This window comes from Antennarius striatus, chromosome 11 (genome assembly GCF_040054535.1).
Source record: "Antennarius striatus isolate MH-2024 chromosome 11, ASM4005453v1, whole genome shotgun sequence".
NCBI lineage: Eukaryota > Metazoa > Chordata > Actinopteri > Lophiiformes > Antennariidae > Antennarius > Antennarius striatus.
The window spans coordinates 21,682,641-21,703,061 of NC_090786.1; the positions used below are offsets into that span (position 1 = coordinate 21,682,641).

Here is a 20,421-nt window from a genome sequence, read left to right on the forward strand (position 1 = left end):
TTTATGTTTACATGGTATTTGTTTATGCTTTATGTTTACATGGTGTTTGTTTATGCTTTATGTTTACATGGTATTTGTTTATGCTTTACATGGTGTTTGTTTATGCTTTATGTTTACATGGTATTTGTTTATGCTTTATATTCACATGGTGCTTGTTTATGCTTTATGTTTACATGGTGTTTGTTTATGCTTTATGTTTACATGGTGTTTGTTTATTCCTTATGTTTACATGGTGTTTGTTTATGCTTTATGTTTACATGTTATTTGTTTATGCTTTATGTTTACATGGTGTTTGTTTATGCTTTATGTTTACATGGTATTTGTTTATGCTTTACATGGTGTTTGTTTATGCTTTATATTCACATGGTGTTTGTTTATGCTTTATGTTTACATGGTGTTTGTTTATGCTTTATGTTTACATGGTGTTTGTTTATTCCTTATGTTTACATGGTGTTTGTTTATGCTTTATGTTTACATGGTATTTGTTTATGCTTTATGTTTACATGGTGTTTGTTTATGCTTTATGTTTACATGGTGTTTGTTTATTCCTTATGTTTACATTGTTGTTTGTGTATTCCTTATGTTTACATGGTGTTTACATGACGTATCAGCTGGGATGCGTGTCTATTTTTGAACAACACTGTTCAGAAGCCTGTTGGACAGTCTTGGGTACTCCAGAGACTCCTGGTCTAACTTTGACTGAACAGATCTATTTGCTGGACCCCCCCTCACAGACATGACCACACATGGGACCACCAGTATGAACATGTATGTTCTACCTTTCTGCTCGTGTTCCACAGAGAACGTGGATGAAGGGGGTCCTCCTGCACAGCCAGCAGCCTGAGGTACTTTCCCATCAGCCCCAGGCAGCGACCTTTGACCTCCACGCTGTCTGTGGACTGAGAGGTGACTGCAGCCAGCTGGCTGGTGACAACCTGCCCCAAGGTGGCGCTCACACTCAACCACTCCTGTAAGAACAGCAGAGGAGAACCACTCTGACACTGTCAGACACATGATCCGTTATTCAGTACCACAGAAGCTGCTTGACATTAGGGACAAAGGAACGGTGTGTGTGGAGGAAGAAACATCCATGATGCACCACTATTGTGTTTTACTGAATTTATAAATTCTCTTCCTACAATTTTAACCTTGTTTACATATCTTTTGTAATTTCATGTGTTTTCCTCTATCAGATGTGCATGCCTGTGTTCATTTCATTCATTTACTAAACCATCTTTATACTAATCATGACAAAACATCCAGTTTAAATTAATTTGGATGCCTGTTTTTATGTAAATATATTTAATGTGGTGTTTGAAGACATGTTTGTTTTTCGTCTGAAGCACCGATCTGAATTTGACAGATGCTACACAATAATAAATAATAATAAATATTAATTCACTGTACACACAAAACACCTCAGAGTGATTCACATGTTCATGTGCGACCCTTCGTGTTGTGATTGTCTAACCTCTTCCACAGAGTTTGGTTCCGGTGTGCCGCGTATGAATTCCTCCAGGATGATTTCGGCAGACGACTTCTGCTCTCGGTCCAGAGCCTTTCCTGTCTTCTCTGCACAGCGCTGCTCCAGCATGGAGAGGCAGAACTCCACCAGGGACAGTCTCAGGTGGAGCAGCCGGCGCTCTGCTGCCAGGGACAACCCACCGCTCTGAGAACACACACTCATTTATATCAGCAAGACAACTGACCAACAGTGGGGACAGGAAAACTTACACAACCGTGTTACTGAACAGAAAAGATGAAAACATCTGAAGTTAACATAATAATTTGTCAAACATTCATTGATTTTAGGATTACAAATGGTATTCTAAATTCAGTATTTTCCGCACTATAAGGAGCACCTTCAGTGAATGGCATATTTCAAAACTTTTTTCACAAATAAGGCCCTCTGGATTTTAAGGCACTGTCGGTTTTTTAGAAAATGAAGGGCTTTTAGGTGCACCTTATAGTGCAGAAAATATATATAGCAACTATGTACTGTGTATATATATATATATATATATATATATATATATATATATATATATATATATATATATATATATGTCGTCTCTGTAGATCCTGGTGGTGTGGATCAGTGAGTCAATTTCTCGCTCATTCCTGGCATACAGCTTGATGTCATCCATGTAGAGGAGATGGCTGATTGTTGTCCCGCTTCGGAATTGGTATCCGTAACCACCCTTTGTGATGATGTGACTGAGGGGGTTCAGGCCTATGCAGAACAGCAGTGGTGATAGTGCATCCCCTTGGTATATGCCGCGCTTGATGTTAACTTGGACAATTGGCTTGGAGTTAGTCTCCAGGGTTGTCTTCCACTTCCCCATTGAGTTCTTGATGAAGGCTCTTAGTGTCCTGTTGATCTTATACAGTTCCAGACATTCCAGTATCCACGTGTGTGGCATTGAGTCGTAGGCTTTCTGGTAGTCAATCCAGGCGGTGCACAAGTTGGTCTGCCTATTCTTACAGTCTCTGTGTACTGCTCTGTCCACCAGTAGCTGGTGCTTGGCTCCCCTGGTGTTATTACCAACTCCTTTCTGTGTCCCACTCATGTATTGATCCATGTCCCTACTCATCTTAGCCGCTATGATGCCTGACAGGAGCTTCCATGTTGTACTGAGACAGGTTATTGGCCGGTAGTTGGATGGGGTAGATTCCTTCTGTGGGTCTTTCATGATCAGGACTGTCCTGCCTTCAGTCAACCATTCTGGGTGCGTCCCATCCCTTAGCAGCTGGTTCATCTGTGCTGCTAGACGCTCGTGGAGTGCTGTCAGCTTCTTTAGCCAGTATGTATGGATCATATCGGGGCCCGGTGCTGACCAACTCTTCATCTTTGACACTCTTTCTTGGATGTCTGCCATTGAGATGGTTACTGGTTCTTGTTCTGGGAGGCAGCTGTGGTCAGTCCTTAGGTCCACTAGCCACTGGGCATGGGTGTTGTGTGATGCTACTCTTTCCCATATGCCCTTCCAGTATTTCTCCACCTCAGCTCTTGGTGGGTCTGGCTGGATGCTATTTCCCTGCCACTGAGAGTACACCTTTGCTGGTTGAGTGGAGAAGGTCTTGTTTATTCTCCTGGCCTCAATCTCCTTGGTGTATCGCTTCAGTCGGGTAGCCAGAGCTGTTAGTCTCTGTTTGGCAGTTTCGAGTGCTTCAGGTATGGAGAGCTTGCTGTATTTCCTGGGTGCCCCTTTATTCACCATGTTCCCCTTCTGTAGCTCGGCTAGCTGGCTGACTCCTCTCCGTGTCGCCTTTATCTTGGCCTCTAACCGTCTCTTCCATGGAGGGTATTGTTTTTTATGCCCTGTGTTGATCTTATATCCCAGCATTTCGAGGATTACTGTTGCTGTACTGTGGATCAGCTTGTTGGTCTCAGTTATGTTCCCTGTGGGGATGGTTCTTATTGCAGCATTCACATCTTCTAGCAGATTTTCTGAAGGTACTTGACAACTTAGCTTAAGTATTTGTTGGAGGCTCCAGGTTTCCATTTGGGTCACGATCTTCCTTCGCAGGTCAGCAGCTCTTGTATTGAGGCTGTGTATGTCTCTTGGGGCTTGGTACCCAATCATGGATTGTGGGGGGGGTGATATCCCCCCGCTGACCTGGCGTCCTGGCTCCCCCTTGCCGTAGCATTGTTTTTGTAGTTCATCGATCTCTAGTTGTGACAGCAGTTTTCGGTTACGGATGTTGGAACACTGGGCTAACAGCTGTTTCTTTGTTAGCCTTGATTGTGGGTTTCGAAGCATCCATTGGTCCCACATCCGCCCCATATATCCCCTCTCTCTGGGATTACTTGTGTAGTAGCATTCCAACAACTCCGTATTCTCCGCCCTTGTCCATGTGTGTCTTGTTCCAGTAGCCCATTTCTCATCAGATTGCCCTGGTCCCCTAGCATCTGACGCGGACCTTGTTAACCTGGGCGACGTCCGAGCCGGTATGACTCTGTCATTATTGTGTTCACTCATGTTTGAGGTAGGCTCGTATAGCATTAGGGGTCTTGCCTAAGGACCCTCACTGGATAGTGCCCGCCCTGTCTGGGGTTCGAAGCCACGCCCACGCCCTCCTGCATTCCAGACCACGCCCTCCTGCATTCCAGACCACGCCCCTTTCTGCATTTTGTGTACGTTGACTGGATAGTGTTTGTCCCGACCGGGATTCGAACCCACAACCTCCTGCATTGACTTAACCACTGTACTATCCAGCTGCTATATATATATGTGTGTGTGTGTGTGTGTGTGTGTGTGTGTGTGTGTGTGTGTGTGTGTGTGTGTGTGTGTGTGTGTGTGTGTGTGTGTGTGTGTGTGTGTGTGTGTGTGTGTTTGACAGGTGAGCATGATTACTGGACAATTAAGGAAGAGTGACTGACTGGTTAAAAGTATCTCAGAAAGCATTTACAAAAAATCAACAAGAATATAGGCTGATATTTACCCCCTCCTGTGGCAGGAGCAGCCGGTGACCCCTGAGCACCAGATGTTCCTGCTTTGTGACAGCTGTCTGCAGCTGGGAGAAGCCGTCCAGCAGGAGGTGCTGTTTGTCCTCTGGTATAGTAGTGTTACCAGCCAGGACTCTGGAGAGGGGGGGGGTAAAGACTGTGTTTGGACAACTGAGCTGTCAAATGTACATGCATCATATACATGCATACTGTATATACACTGTACACACACACACACACACACACACACACACACACACACACACACACACACACACACACACACACACACACACACACACACACACACACACACACCTCTAAGGAGACTCTAAATTAATTTCTACATTGTCATATGATTTGGTTATATATACATTATATACGCTTTGAGGAATACTCGTGCCGTTAGCTCTGGTACCTGGTCAGACTGACCTTAGACCCCGAACTAACCTTAGACCCCGAACTAACCTTAGACCCCAAACTAACCTTACACCTTGAACTAACCTTAGACCCCGAAATAACCTTAGACCCCGAACCTTAGACCCCGTACTAACCTTAGACCCCGAACCTTAGACCCTGAACTAACCTTAGACCCTGAACTAGCCTTAGACCCCGAACCCTAGACCCTGAACTAACCTTAGACCCTGAACTAACCTTAGACCCTGAACTAACCTTAGACCCTGAACTAACCTTAGACCCTGAACTAACCTTAGACCCCAAACTAACCTTAGACCCCGAACTAACCTTAGACCCTGAACTAACCTTAGACCCTGAACTAACCTTAGACCCTAAACTAACCTTAGACCCCGAACTAACCTTAGACCCTGTACTAACCTTAGACCCCATACTAACCTTAGACCCCGAACCTTAGACCCTGAACTAACCTTAGACCCTGAACTAACCTTAGACCCTGAGCTAACCTTAGACCCTGAACTAACCTTAGACCCTGAACTAACCTTAGACCCTGTACTAACCTTAGACCCCATACTAACCTTAGACCCCGAACCTTAGACCCTGAACTAACCTTAGACCCTGAACTAACCTTAGACCCTGAGCTAACCCTAGACCCTGAACTAACCTTAGACCCTGAACTAACCTTAGACCCTGAACTAACCTTAGACCCTGAACTAACCTTAGACCCTGAACTAACCTTAGACCCCAAACTAACCTTAGACCCCGAACTAACCTTAGACCCTGAACTAACCTTAGACCCTGAACTAACCTTAGACCCTAAACTAACCTTAGACCCCGAACTAACCTTAGACCCTGTACTAACCTTAGACCCCATACTAACCTTAGACCCCGAACCTTAGACCCTGAACTAACCTTAGACCCCGAACTAACCTTAGACCCTGAGCACACTCCAGATGTGCCTCTGCTGCCTGTTCTGTGGACCTGAGGGCGGTGAACGTCGTGGCACACCTCTGGAGCGTCTCACAGGCTGTCTTTAGTCTCTGGACCCCCCCAGGCCCTCCTGTCCTGAGGGCACGCACACACTCCACGGCTCCTCTGGAGGAGAAAACACAACCGGTGTGATCAGGGCCGATCACAAAAGACAGCATCACCACTTCTGAAAGGTTTCATCTTAGAGACACAATGTTTCACAGACTTTGGTGCAGAAGGAATAAATGTGTTCTTCTCTGTTTGCGTCAACATGATTGACTGATGACGCTTCACTCTTTGCACCAGTGAACCCAACCTATGAACATGTATAGCAGCACGTCTGCGCTGCAGCTGTTCAACATGTCTCTGACGTCCAAACGTGGGCAAAAGTCTTTGGTTTTGTTGTGTTTTAAAATGTTATTTAAACAGTGGAATGAAAATTAATTTTCTGACACTCTGTGGTGACCCTAACACCACTGAGGTCATCAGAAGAGGAGCACATTCAGCAGGTTTCTCAGACATCTGACTCCACCTCATCTCCAGTGAGGTGATGAATGAAGTGATTTCTGCCTCCCGGTTCACATGCTGATCCAGAAGCAGCTTCAGCGCCGCACAGCCTCGGATTATAATCTGGTCAACCTGAAACAAGTGGAGACAAACATCTTCACTACAAGGCTGAATTAAGTGGACGGTTGTTAAAGGGTGTAGGTTCTGCACCTGGGCAGGTGCATCATGGTCCCTCCGGCCCGTCACAGCGGTGACCCTGGTCAGAGTCAGCTGGTACCAGAAGTCCTCATCCCCTCCCAGGTCCTGGGATTTGTCCAACAACTTGAGAGCCTGGTTAAACTTCCGCTCCTTACAAGCCAGCCTGGACAGATGAAGCAAACTTCTCGCCGTAGCTTTGTGGTCTCCAAGTTCCTGGAACGAGAGAAGAATGGTTTAATGATTTAATGCCGGAAGAATGAGGCAATAAACAAAAATATTTTTGATGATCTTCTTCAGCGTCTGACACTGTATTCTTGTAGTCCGCTCACCTGTGCCACCAGGTGAGCCTCTGCCAGCAGCAGTCGGGCAGGTTGGAGGAGGTCCAGACTGAGACACACAGCAGCTTTGTTCAGCCACAGGTCAGGAACACACACCTTCACACACCCACGCTGCCAAGGCCCCGCCTTCTGCCCCGCCTTCGCTTTCTGAAAAACAAATCAACACACACACACACACACACACACACACACACACACACACACACACACACACACACACACACACACACACACACACACACACACACACACACACACACACACACACACACACACACACACACACACACACACACACACACACACACTCCTCACTAACTGACCTGTCAGAAATCCTGAGTTTAGAACCACTGAACAGTTTTGGAGCATTATGGGATGTAAATGCTGACAGAGACTCTGAGCTCTGAAGCTAAATGTCAGAGTTCTCCAGGAGCAGCAGCTGACCTGACTGACGGGTTCGTAGAGACGCCTCCTTTCCTGTACAGAAAGAATCCGTTTGTGACACCTGCAGACAAGAACGCCACATCGTTATCCATGAAACAGGAACAGACACTGACTGACTGGCTGACTGACTGGCTGACTGACTGACTGGCTGACTGACTGACTGACTAACGTACTCCATCTGCTCCTCCTCCTGGATCCCACTCAGGGCCAGCAGCTGCTCCTGATAGGGAGACTGGGCCCCCGAGCCCAGCAGACAGCAGGTCCTCACTATACTGGTGAGAGAGCAACACGACAGAGTCCAGGTGTGTCAGTTCATCACTTCTTTGTGATAGAAACACACTTTTAAGCAGAGAGGAGGTGCTCACTGTACTAACAGACTGCTTTTACTCAACATGTCGTCTCCTGATCTTTTGGCTCCTGCATTAGTTTATTGTAATTAAAATAACACGAAGGAATATTTCTGTCAAAAGCAGCACATCTGTACACAGTTAACTTTAATTCATCATATATAACCTCAGTCTGTAGAAATCAGACAGGCTTCTTCTCTCCAGAAGATCATGTGCAATAGTCTCAGCCAGATGCATTATGGGTAAGGTCAGGTGTTCCAGGGTGACAGAACGAAGCTCTTTCTGCAGCATGTCCAGGTAGAACAGGCTCTGAGTCTAACGCCAGAGAAACAGCAAGAAAATAAAGGAACATGTACAGTTATGTGTAAAAATACTACAGGTCAAAGGTCACAGAATCATTTATACGTTACTTTTGTAATATAATTGTAAAAATCTACAGAAAAGATCCTCATTCCCTCCTTCTCTGTCTCTGCTTTAATTAAAGATTTTGGGCAACAGTTAAAACTGCCCCCTACACTAAACTAGTCCCACACGTTGAAACAATACAGCCCTGGGCTGTAAAAGCTGATCACTCTAATCAACCACAGACACAAAGGCGGTGAAATCAATTCCTGACAGCCGTGCTGTACTTCTGTCTAATACAGCACCAGATCTTATTTTACTGTGAACTGAAATTGAAACTCGATTTGAGCACAAACACCTACCCCTACAGATGAACCGTTCATTAGTGAACGGTGTTGTCACAGGTTACGTGGACAGTTTGTGTGTTTGTATGTATGTTTCATCACCAACAAGAACATGGAGGGATGGGTGGAGGGTCACCCATGTCCCCAAACCATCATTTGATATGTGCACACATGTTTTGGACAGCAGTGGACATTCTATTTTTTGGGGGGGTGGGGGTGGGGGGAGTAGTCAGTGGAGAGGATGATTTTATCTTTATGATTATTATCATTAAAAATCCACTAAAGAAAAGTGTCCTTGCGTTACCTTTGATTAACTGTAGTTAGGAGACATTCTTTAGTCTCACTTTTTCTCTCCTTCTGTGACGAGAGCAGGGGACGTGTGTGCTGTGTGTATACGCATACTGTGTGCCCTCGTGCATTCACGCATCAACACTTGTGACTCCACCTCATCACTGACTTTTGGTAGGCAGTCACGTGATACCGTACACACATTCTATTGGCTGACGGCTTCCTGAAGTGTTCTACGTTCTGTGAGTCTCAGACTTCCGTGAGACACAATTGTGTCTTAAACAGTCTGTCAGTGTTTTAAAGGTAATACACAGAGACGGTGGTTTAATATCAGTATGGGGGGGTTCAGAAAGGGTTAAATTATCGTAAACAATAAGATAAATAGTTTGTTGTTCTATTGTGGAATTCCTTAATCGTGTTTGGTTCCTGGAACGCAATAACCGCAAGGAACGAGGGATCACTGTCATTGTCATAGTCAATAATTGCAATTCCAGTCTTTGATCAATGAATCAACAATAATTAGGGTGAGATTTGTTGGGGGTGGGGGTGGAGAATCAACCCCACTCTGGTGTTTACATCACTACCTCTGGTGTATCACATCCTGACTGATGGGAACAACAGAAGGAACGTGTTCACACTGAAGGAACGTGTTCACACTGACGGAATGTGTTCACACTGAAGGAACGTGTTCACACTGAAGGAACATGTTCACACTGAAGGAACATGTTCACACTGAAGGAACGTGTTCACAATGAAGGAACGTGTTCACAATGAAGGAACGTGTTCACAATGAAGGAACGTGTTCACACTGAAGGAACGTGTTCACAATGAAGGAACGTGTTCACAATGAAGGAACATGTTCACACTAAAGGAACGTGTTCACAATGAAGGAATGTGTTCACAATGAAGGAACATGTTCACACTAAAGGAACGTGTTCACACTGAAGGAACATGTTCACACTGAAGGAACATGTTCACACTGAAGGAACGTGTTCACACTGAAGGAACGTGTTCACAATGAAGGAACGTGTTCACAATGAAGGAACGTGTTCACACTGAAGGAACGTGTTCACAATGAAGGAACGTGTTCACAATGAAGGAACATGTTCACACTAAAGGAACGTGTTCACAATGAAGGAACATGTTCACACTGAAGGAACATGTTCACACTAAAGGAACGTGTTCACACTGAAGGAACGTGTTCACACCAAAGGAACGTGTTCACACTGAAGGAACGTGTTCACACTGAAGGAACGTGTTCACAATGAAGGAACGTGTTCACACTGAAGGAACGTGTTCACAATGAAGGAACGTGTTCACAATGAAGGAACATGTTCACACTGAAGGAACGTGTTCACAATGAAGGAACGTGTTCACAATGAAGGAACATGTTCACACTGAAGGAACATGTTCACACTAAAGGAACGTGTTCACAATGAAGGAATGTGTTCACACTGAAGGAACGTGTTCACAATGAAGGAACGTGTTCACAATGAAGGAACATGTTCACACTGAAGGAACATGTTCACACTAAAGGAACGTGTTCACAATGAAGGAATGTGTTCACACTGAAGGAACGTGTTCACAATGAAGGAACGTGTTCACAATGAAGGAACGTGTTCACACTGAAGGAACATGTTCACACTAAAGGAACGTGTTCACACTGAAGGAACGTGTTCACAATGAAGGAACGTGTTCACACTGAAGGAACACGTTCACACTAAAGGAACGTGTTCACACCGAAGGAACGTGTTCACAATGAAGGAACGTGTTCACACTGAAGGAATGTGTTCACACTAAAGGAACGTGTTCACACTGAAGGAACGTGTTCACAATGAAGGAACGTGTTCACACTGATCCACACTGAAGGAACGTGTTCACACTGATCCACACTGAAGGAACGTGTTCACGCTAAAGGAACGTGTTCACAATGAAGGAACGTGTTCACACTGATCAACACTAAAAGAACATGTTCACACTCAAGTAACGTGTTCATAATGAAGGACCGTGTTCATACTAGAGGAACGTGTTCACACTGAAGGAACGTGTTCACACTGAAGGAACGTCTTCGCACTGAAGGAACGTGTTCACAATGAAGTAACATGTTCACACTGAAGGAACGTGATCATAATGAAGGAACGTGTTCACACTGAAGGAACGTGTTCACAATGAAGGAACGTGTTCACACTGATCCACACTGAAGGAACGTGTTCACAATGAAGGAATGTGTTCACAATAAAGGAACGTGTTCACACTGAAGGAACGTGTTCACACTAAAGGAACGTGTTCACAATGAAGGAACATGTTCACACTGAAGGAACATGTTCACACTAAAGGAACGTGTTCACACTGAAGGAACGTGTTCACACCAAAGGAACGTGTTCACACTGAAGGAACATGTTCACACTGAAGGAACGTGTTCACAATGAAGGAACGTGTTCACACTGAAGGAACGTGTTCACAATGAAGGAACATGTTCACACTGAAGGAACGTGTTCACAATGAAGGAACGTGTTCACAATGAAAGAACATGTTCACACTGAAGGAACATGTTCACACTAAAGGAACGTGTTCACAATGAAGGAATGTGTTCACACTGAAGGAACGTGTTCACAATGAAGGAACGTGTTCACAATGAAGGAACGTGTTCACACTGAAGGAACATGTTCACACTAAAGGAACGTGTTCACACTGAAGGAACGTGTTCACAATGAAGGAACGTGTTCACACTGAAGGAACACGTTCACACTAAAGGAACGTGTTCACACCGAAGGAACGTGTTCACAATGAAGGAACGTGTTCACACTGAAGGAACGTGTTCACACTAAAGGAACGTGTTCACGCTGAAGGAACGTGTTCACAATGAAGGAACGTGTTCACACTGATCCACACTGAAGGAACGTGTTCACGCTAAAGGAACGTGTTCACAATGAAGGAACGTGTTCACACTGATCAACACTAAAAGAACATGTTCACACTCAAGTAACGTGTACATAATGAAGGACCGTGCTCATACTAGAGGAACGTGTTCACACTGAAGGAACGTGTTCACACTGAAGGAACGTCTTCGCACTGAAGGAACGTGTTCACAATGAAGTAACATGTTCACACTGAAGGAACGTGATCATAATGAAGGAACGTGTTCACACTGAAGGAACGTGTTCACAATGAAGGAACGTGTTCACACTGATCCACACTGAAGGAACGTGTTCACACTGAAGGAACGTTTTCACAATGAAGGAATGTGTTCACAATAAAGGAACGTGTTCACACTGAAGGAACGTGTTCACAATGAAGGAACGTCATCACACTGAAGGAACGTGTTCAAACAGAAGGAACATGTTCAAACTCACAATGAAGGAATATGTTCACACTGAAGAAACATGTTGACACTCAAGGAACGTGTTCACACTAAAGGAACGTGTTCGCACTGAAGGAACTTGTTCACACTGAAGGAACGTGTTCACAATGAAGGAACGTGTTCACAATGAAGGAACATGTTCACACTGAAGGAACATGTTCACACTAAAGGAACGTGTTCACAATGAAGGAATGTGTTCACACTGAAGGAACGTGTTCACAATGAAGGAACGTGTTCACAATGAAGGAACGTGTTCACACTGAAGGAACATGTTCACACTAAAGGAACGTGTTCACACTGAAGGAACGTGTTCACAATGAAGGAACGTGTTCACACTGAAGGAACACGTTCACACTAAAGGAACGTGTTCACACCGAAGGAACGTGTTCACAATGAAGGAACGTGTTCACACTGAAGGAACGTGTTCACACTAAAGGAACGTGTTCACACTGAAGGAACGTGTTCACAATGAAGGAACGTGTTCACACTGATCCACACTGAAGGAACGTGTTCACACTGAATGAACGTTTTCACAATGAAGGAATGTGTTCACAATAAAGGAACGTGTTCACACTGAAGGAACGTGTTCACAATGAAGGAACGTCATCACACTGAAGGAACGTGTTCAAACAGAAGGAACATGTTCAAACTCACAATGAAGGAATATGTTCACACTGAAGAAACATGTTGACACTCAAGGAACGTGTTCACACCAAAGGAACGTGTTCACACTAAAGGAACGTGTTCACAATGAAGGAACGTGTTCACAATGAAGGAACGTGTTCACAATGAAGGAACGTGTTCACACTGAAGGAACGTGTTCACACTGAAGGAACGTGTTCACAATGAAGGAACGTGTTCACACTGATCCACACTGAAGGAACGTGTTCACGCTAAAGGAACGTGTTCACAATGAAGGAACGTGTTCACACTGATCAACACTAAAAGAACATGTTCACACTCAAGTAACGTGTTCATAATGAAGGACCGTGTTCATACTAGAGGAACGTGTTCACACTAAAGGAACGTGTTCACACTGAAGGAATGTGTTCACAATAAAGGAACGTGTTCACACTGAAGGAACGTGTTCACAATGAAGGAACGTCATCACACTGAAGGAACGTGTTCAAACAGAAGGAACATGTTCAAACTCACAATGAAGGAATATGTTCACACTGAAGAAACATGTTGACACTCAAGGAACGTGTTCACACCAAAGGAACGTGTTCACACTGAAGAAACATGTTGACACTCAAGGAACGTGTTCACACCAAAGGAACGTGTTCACACTAAAGGAACGTGTTCGCACTGAAGGAACTTGTTCACACTGAAGGAACGTGTTCACAATGAAGGAACGTGATCACAATGAAGGAACATGTTCACACTGAAGGAACATGTTCACACTAAAGGAACGTGTTCACAATGAAGGAACGTGTTCACAATGAAGGAACATGTTCACACTAAAGGAACGTGTTCACAATGAAGGAACATGTTCACACTGAAGGAACATGTTCACACTAAAGGAACGTGTTCACACTGAAGGAACGTGTTCACACCAAAGGAACGTGTTCACACTGAAGGAACGTGTTCACACTGAAGGAACGTGTTCACAATGAAGGAACGTGTTCACACTGAAGGAACGTGTTCACAATGAAGGAACGTGTTCACAATGAAGGAACATGTTCACACTGAAGGAACGTGTTCACAATGAAGGAACGTGTTCACAATGAAGGAACATGTTCACACTGAAGGAACATGTTCACACTAAAGGAACGTGTTCACAATGAAGGAATGTGTTCACACTGAAGGAACGTGTTCACAATGAAGGAACGTGTTCACAATGAAGGAACATGTTCACACTGAAGGAACATGTTCACACTAAAGGAACGTGTTCACAATGAAGGAATGTGTTCACACTGAAGGAACGTGTTCACAATGAAGGAACGTGTTCACAATGAAGGAACGTGTTCACACTGAAGGAACATGTTCACACTAAAGGAACGTGTTCACACTGAAGGAACGTGTTCACAATGAAGGAACGTGTTCACACTGAAGGAACACGTTCACACTAAAGGAACGTGTTCACACCGAAGGAACGTGTTCACAATGAAGGAACGTGTTCACACTGAAGGAATGTGTTCACACTAAAGGAACGTGTTCACACTGAAGGAACGTGTTCACAATGAAGGAACGTGTTCACACTGATCCACACTGAAGGAACGTGTTCACACTGATCCACACTGAAGGAACGTGTTCACGCTAAAGGAACGTGTTCACAATGAAGGAACGTGTTCACACTGATCAACACTAAAAGAACATGTTCACACTCAAGTAACGTGTTCATAATGAAGGACCGTGTTCATACTAGAGGAACGTGTTCACACTGAAGGAACGTGTTCACACTGAAGGAACGTCTTCGCACTGAAGGAACGTGTTCACAATGAAGTAACATGTTCACACTGAAGGAACGTGATCATAATGAAGGAACGTGTTCACACTGAAGGAACGTGTTCACAATGAAGGAACGTGTTCACACTGATCCACACTGAAGGAACGTGTTCACAATGAAGGAATGTGTTCACAATAAAGGAACGTGTTCACACTGAAGGAACGTGTTCACACTAAAGGAACGTGTTCACAATGAAGGAACATGTTCACACTGAAGGAACATGTTCACACTAAAGGAACGTGTTCACACTGAAGGAACGTGTTCACACCAAAGGAACGTGTTCACACTGAAGGAACATGTTCACACTGAAGGAACGTGTTCACAATGAAGGAACGTGTTCACACTGAAGGAACGTGTTCACAATGAAGGAACATGTTCACACTGAAGGAACGTGTTCACACTGAAGGAACATGTTCACACTAAAGGAACGTGTTCACACTGAAGGAACGTGTTCACAATGAAGGAACGTGTTCACACTGAAGGAACACGTTCACACTAAAGGAACGTGTTCACACCGAAGGAACGTGTTCACAATGAAGGAACGTGTTCACACTGAAGGAACGTGTTCACACTAAAGGAACGTGTTCACGCTGAAGGAACGTGTTCACAATGAAGGAACGTGTTCACACTGATCCACACTGAAGGAACGTGTTCACGCTAAAGGAACGTGTTCACAATGAAGGAACGTGTTCACACTGATCAACACTAAAAGAACATGTTCACACTCAAGTAACGTGTACATAATGAAGGACCGTGCTCATACTAGAGGAACGTGTTCACACTGAAGGAACGTGTTCACACTGAAGGAACGTCTTCGCACTGAAGGAACGTGTTCACAATGAAGTAACATGTTCACACTGAAGGAACGTGATCATAATGAAGGAACGTGTTCACACTGAAGGAACGTGTTCACAATGAAGGAACGTGTTCACACTGATCCACACTGAAGGAACGTGTTCACACTGAAGGAACGTTTTCACAATGAAGGAATGTGTTCACAATAAAGGAACGTGTTCACACTGAAGGAACGTGTTCACAATGAAGGAACGTCATCACACTGAAGGAACGTGTTCAAACAGAAGGAACATGTTCAAACTCACAATGAAGGAATATGTTCACACTGAAGAAACATGTTGACACTCAAGGAACGTGTTCACACTAAAGGAACGTGTTCGCACTGAAGGAACTTGTTCACACTGAAGGAACGTGTTCACAATGAAGGAACGTGTTCACAATGAAGGAACATGTTCACACTGAAGGAACATGTTCACACTAAAGGAACGTGTTCACAATGAAGGAATGTGTTCACACTGAAGGAACGTGTTCACAATGAAGGAACGTGTTCACAATGAAGGAACGTGTTCACACTGAAGGAACATGTTCACACTAAAGGAACGTGTTCACACTGAAGGAACGTGTTCACAATGAAGGAACGTGTTCACACTGAAGGAACACGTTCACACTAAAGGAACGTGTTCACACCGAAGGAACGTGTTCACAATGAAGGAACGTGTTCACACTGAAGGAACGTGTTCACACTAAAGGAACGTGTTCACACTGAAGGAACGTGTTCACAATGAAGGAACGTGTTCACACTGATCCACACTGAAGGAACGTGTTCACACTGAATGAACGTTTTCACAATGAAGGAATGTGTTCACAATAAAGGAACGTGTTCACACTGAAGGAACGTGTTCACAATGAAGGAACGTCATCACACTGAAGGAACGTGTTCAAACAGAAGGAACATGTTCAAACTCACAATGAAGGAATATGTTCACACTGAAGAAACATGTTGACACTCAAGGAACGTGTTCACACCAAAGGAACGTGTTCACACTAAAGGAACGTGTTCACAATGAAGGAACGTGTTCACAATGAAGGAACGTGTTCACAATGAAGGAACGTGTTCACACTGAAGGAACGTGTTCACACTGAAGGAACGTGTTCACAATGAAGGAACGTGTTCACACTGATCCACACTGAAGGAACGTGTTCACGCTAAAGGAACGTGTTCACAATGAAGGAACGTGTTCACACTGATCAACACTAAAAGAACATGTTCACACTCAAGTAACGTGTTCATAATGAAGGACCGTGTTCATACTAGAGGAACGTGTTCACACTAAAGGAACGTGTTCACACTGAAGGAATGTGTTCACAATAAAGGAACGTGTTCACACTGAAGGAACGTGTTCACAATGAAGGAACGTCATCACACTGAAGGAACGTGTTCAAACAGAAGGAACATGTTCAAACTCACAATGAAGGAATATGTTCACACTGAAGAAACATGTTGACACTCAAGGAACGTGTTCACACCAAAGGAACGTGTTCACACTGAAGAAACATGTTGACACTCAAGGAACGTGTTCACACCAAAGGAACGTGTTCACACTAAAGGAACGTGTTCGCACTGAAGGAACTTGTTCACACTGAAGGAACGTGTTCACAATGAAGGAACGTGATCACAATGAAGGAACATGTTCACACTGAAGGAACATGTTCACACTAAAGGAACGTGTTCACAATGAAGGAACGTGTTCACAATGAAGGAACATGTTCACACTAAAGGAACGTGTTCACAATGAAGGAACATGTTCACACTGAAGGAACATGTTCACACTAAAGGAACGTGTTCACACTGAAGGAACGTGTTCACACCAAAGGAACGTGTTCACACTGAAGGAACGTGTTCACACTGAAGGAACGTGTTCACAATGAAGGAACGTGTTCACACTGAAGGAACGTGTTCACAATGAAGGAACGTGTTCACAATGAAGGAACATGTTCACACTGAAGGAACGTGTTCACAATGAAGGAACGTGTTCACAATGAAGGAACATGTTCACACTGAAGGAACATGTTCACACTAAAGGAACGTGTTCACAATGAAGGAATGTGTTCACACTGAAGGAACGTGTTCACAATGAAGGAACGTGTTCACAATGAAGGAACATGTTCACACTGAAGGAACATGTTCACACTAAAGGAACGTGTTCACAATGAAGGAATGTGTTCACACTGAAGGAACGTGTTCACAATGAAGGAACGTGTTCACAATGAAGGAACGTGTTCACACTGAAGGAACATGTTCACACTAAAGGAACGTGTTCACACTGAAGGAACGTGTTCACAATGAAGGAACGTGTTCACACTGAAGGAACACGTTCACACTAAAGGAACGTGTTCACACCGAAGGAACGTGTTCACAATGAAGGAACGTGTTCACACTGAAGGAATGTGTTCACACTAAAGGAACGTGTTCACACTGAAGGAACGTGTTCACAATGAAGGAACGTGTTCACACTGATCCACACTGAAGGAACGTGTTCACACTGATCCACACTGAAGGAACGTGTTCACGCTAAAGGAACGTGTTCACAATGAAGGAACGTGTTCACACTGATCAACACTAAAAGAACATGTTCACACTCAAGTAACGTGTTCATAATGAAGGACCGTGTTCATACTAGAGGAACGTGTTCACACTGAAGGAACGTGTTCACACTGAAGGAACGTCTTCGCACTGAAGGAACGTGTTCACAATGAAGTAACATGTTCACACTGAAGGAACGTGATCATAATGAAGGAACGTGTTCACACTGAAGGAACGTGTTCACAATGAAGGAACGTGTTCACACTGATCCACACTGAAGGAACGTGTTCACAATGAAGGAATGTGTTCACAATAAAGGAACGTGTTCACACTGAAGGAACGTGTTCACACTAAAGGAACGTGTTCACAATGAAGGAACATGTTCACACTGAAGGAACATGTTCACACTAAAGGAACGTGTTCACACTGAAGGAACGTGTTCACACCAAAGGAACGTGTTCACACTGAAGGAACATGTTCACACTGAAGGAACGTGTTCACAATGAAGGAACGTGTTCACACTGAAGGAACGTGTTCACAATGAAGGAACATGTTCACACTGAAGGAACGTGTTCACAATGAAGGAACGTGTTCACAATGAAAGAACATGTTCACACTGAAGGAACATGTTCACACTAAAGGAACGTGTTCACAATGAAGGAATGTGTTCACACTGAAGGAACGTGTTCACAATGAAGGAACGTGTTCACAATGAAGGAACGTGTTCACACTGAAGGAACATGTTCACACTAAAGGAACGTGTTCACACTGAAGGAACGTGTTCACAATGAAGGAACGTGTTCACACTGAAGGAACACGTTCACACTAAAGGAACGTGTTCACACCGAAGGAACGTGTTCACAATGAAGGAACGTGTTCACACTGAAGGAACGTGTTCACACTAAAGGAACGTGTTCACGCTGAAGGAACGTGTTCACAATGAAGGAACGTGTTCACACTGATCCACACTGAAGGAACGTGTTCACGCTAAAGGAACGTGTTCACAATGAAGGAACGTGTTCACACTGATCAACACTAAAAGAACATGTTCACACTCAAGTAACGTGTACATAATGAAGGACCGTGCTCATACTAGAGGAACGTGTTCACACTGAAGGAACGTGTTCACACTGAAGGAACGTCTTCGCACTGAAGGAACGTGTTCACAATGAAGTAACATGTTCACACTGAAGGAACGTGATCATAATGAAGGAACGTGTTCACACTGAAGGAACGTGTTCACAATGAAGGAACGTGTTCACACTGATCCACACTGAAGGAACGTGTTCACACTGAAGGAACGTTTTCACAATGAAGGAATGTGTTCACAATAAAGGAACGTGTTCACACTGAAGGAACGTGTTCACAATGAAGGAACGTCATCACACTGAAGGAACGTGTTCAAACAGAAGGAACATGTTCAAACTCACAATGAAGGAATATGTTCACACTGAAGAAACATGTTGACACTCAAGGAACGTGTTCACACTAAAGGAACGTGTTCGCACTGAAGGAACTTGTTCACACTGAAGGAACGTGTTCACAATGAAGGAACGTGTTCACAATGAAGGAACATGTTCACACTGAAGGAACATGTTCACACTAAAGGAACGTGTTCACAATGAAGGAATGTGTTCACACTGAAGGAACGTGTTCACAATGAAGGAACGTGTTCACAATGAAGGAACGTGTTCACACTGAAGGAACATGTTCACACTAAAGGAACGTGTTCACACTGAAGGAACGTGTTCACAATGAAGGAACGTGTTCACACTGAAGGAACACGTTCACACTAAAGGAACGTGTTCACACCGAAGGAACGTGTTCACAATGAAGGAATGTGTTCACACTGAAGGAACGTGTTCACACTAAAGGAACGTGTTCACACTGAAGGAACGTGTTCACAATGAAGGAACGTGTTCACACTGATCCACACTGAAGGAACGTGTTCACACTGAATGAACGTTTTCACAATGAAGGAATGTGTTCACAATAAAGGAACGTGTTCACACTGAAGGAACGTGTTCACAATGAAGGAACGTCATCACACTGAAGGAACGTGTTCAAACAGAAGGAACATGTTCAAACTCACAATGAAGGAATATGTTCACACTGAAGAAACATGTTGACACTCAAGGAACGTGTTCACACCAAAGGAACGTGTTCACACTAAAGGAACGTGTTCACAATGAAGGAACGTGTTCACAATGAAGGAACGTGTTCACAATGAAGGAACGTGTTCACACTGAAGGAACGTGTTCACACTGAAGGAACGTGTTCACAATGAAGGAACGTGTTCACACTGATCCACACTGAAGGAACGTGTTCACGCTAAAGGAACGTGTTCACAATGAAGGAACGTGTTCACACTGATCAACACTAAAAGAACATGTTCACACTCAAGTAACGTGTTCATAATGAAGGACCGTGTTCATACTAGAGGAACGTGTTCACACTAAAGGAACGTGTTCACACTGAAGGAATGTGTTCACAATAAAGGAACGTGTTCACACTGAAGGAACGTGTTCACAATGAAGGAACGTCATCACACTGAAGGAACGTGTTCAAACAGAAGGAACATGTTCAAACTC

The 20,421-nt window shown here is 44.1% G+C and overlaps 1 protein-coding gene across 2 annotated transcripts in view; it reads right to left on the bottom strand.

Annotated features, from left to right (window-relative positions):
* The window catches only part of LOC137604284 (cilia- and flagella-associated protein 46), a 73,673-nt gene that overhangs the window by 24,316 nt on the left and 28,936 nt on the right, over positions 1-20,421 (bottom strand). For both annotated transcript variants that reach the window (XM_068328352.1, XM_068328351.1), the window contains exons 27-36: positions 7,834-7,982; positions 7,494-7,592; positions 7,321-7,381; positions 6,868-7,023; positions 6,551-6,751; positions 6,366-6,472; positions 5,795-5,959; positions 4,447-4,585; positions 1,472-1,669; positions 780-968 (exon numbers count right to left, since the gene is read on the bottom strand). In XM_068328352.1, coding sequence (XP_068184453.1) covers positions 780-968; positions 1,472-1,669; positions 4,447-4,585; positions 5,795-5,959; positions 6,366-6,472; positions 6,551-6,751; positions 6,868-7,023; positions 7,321-7,381; positions 7,494-7,592; positions 7,834-7,982 — 1,464 coding nt within the window. The remainder of the gene's footprint in view (positions 1-779; positions 969-1,471; positions 1,670-4,446; positions 4,586-5,794; positions 5,960-6,365; positions 6,473-6,550; positions 6,752-6,867; positions 7,024-7,320; positions 7,382-7,493; positions 7,593-7,833; positions 7,983-20,421) is intronic.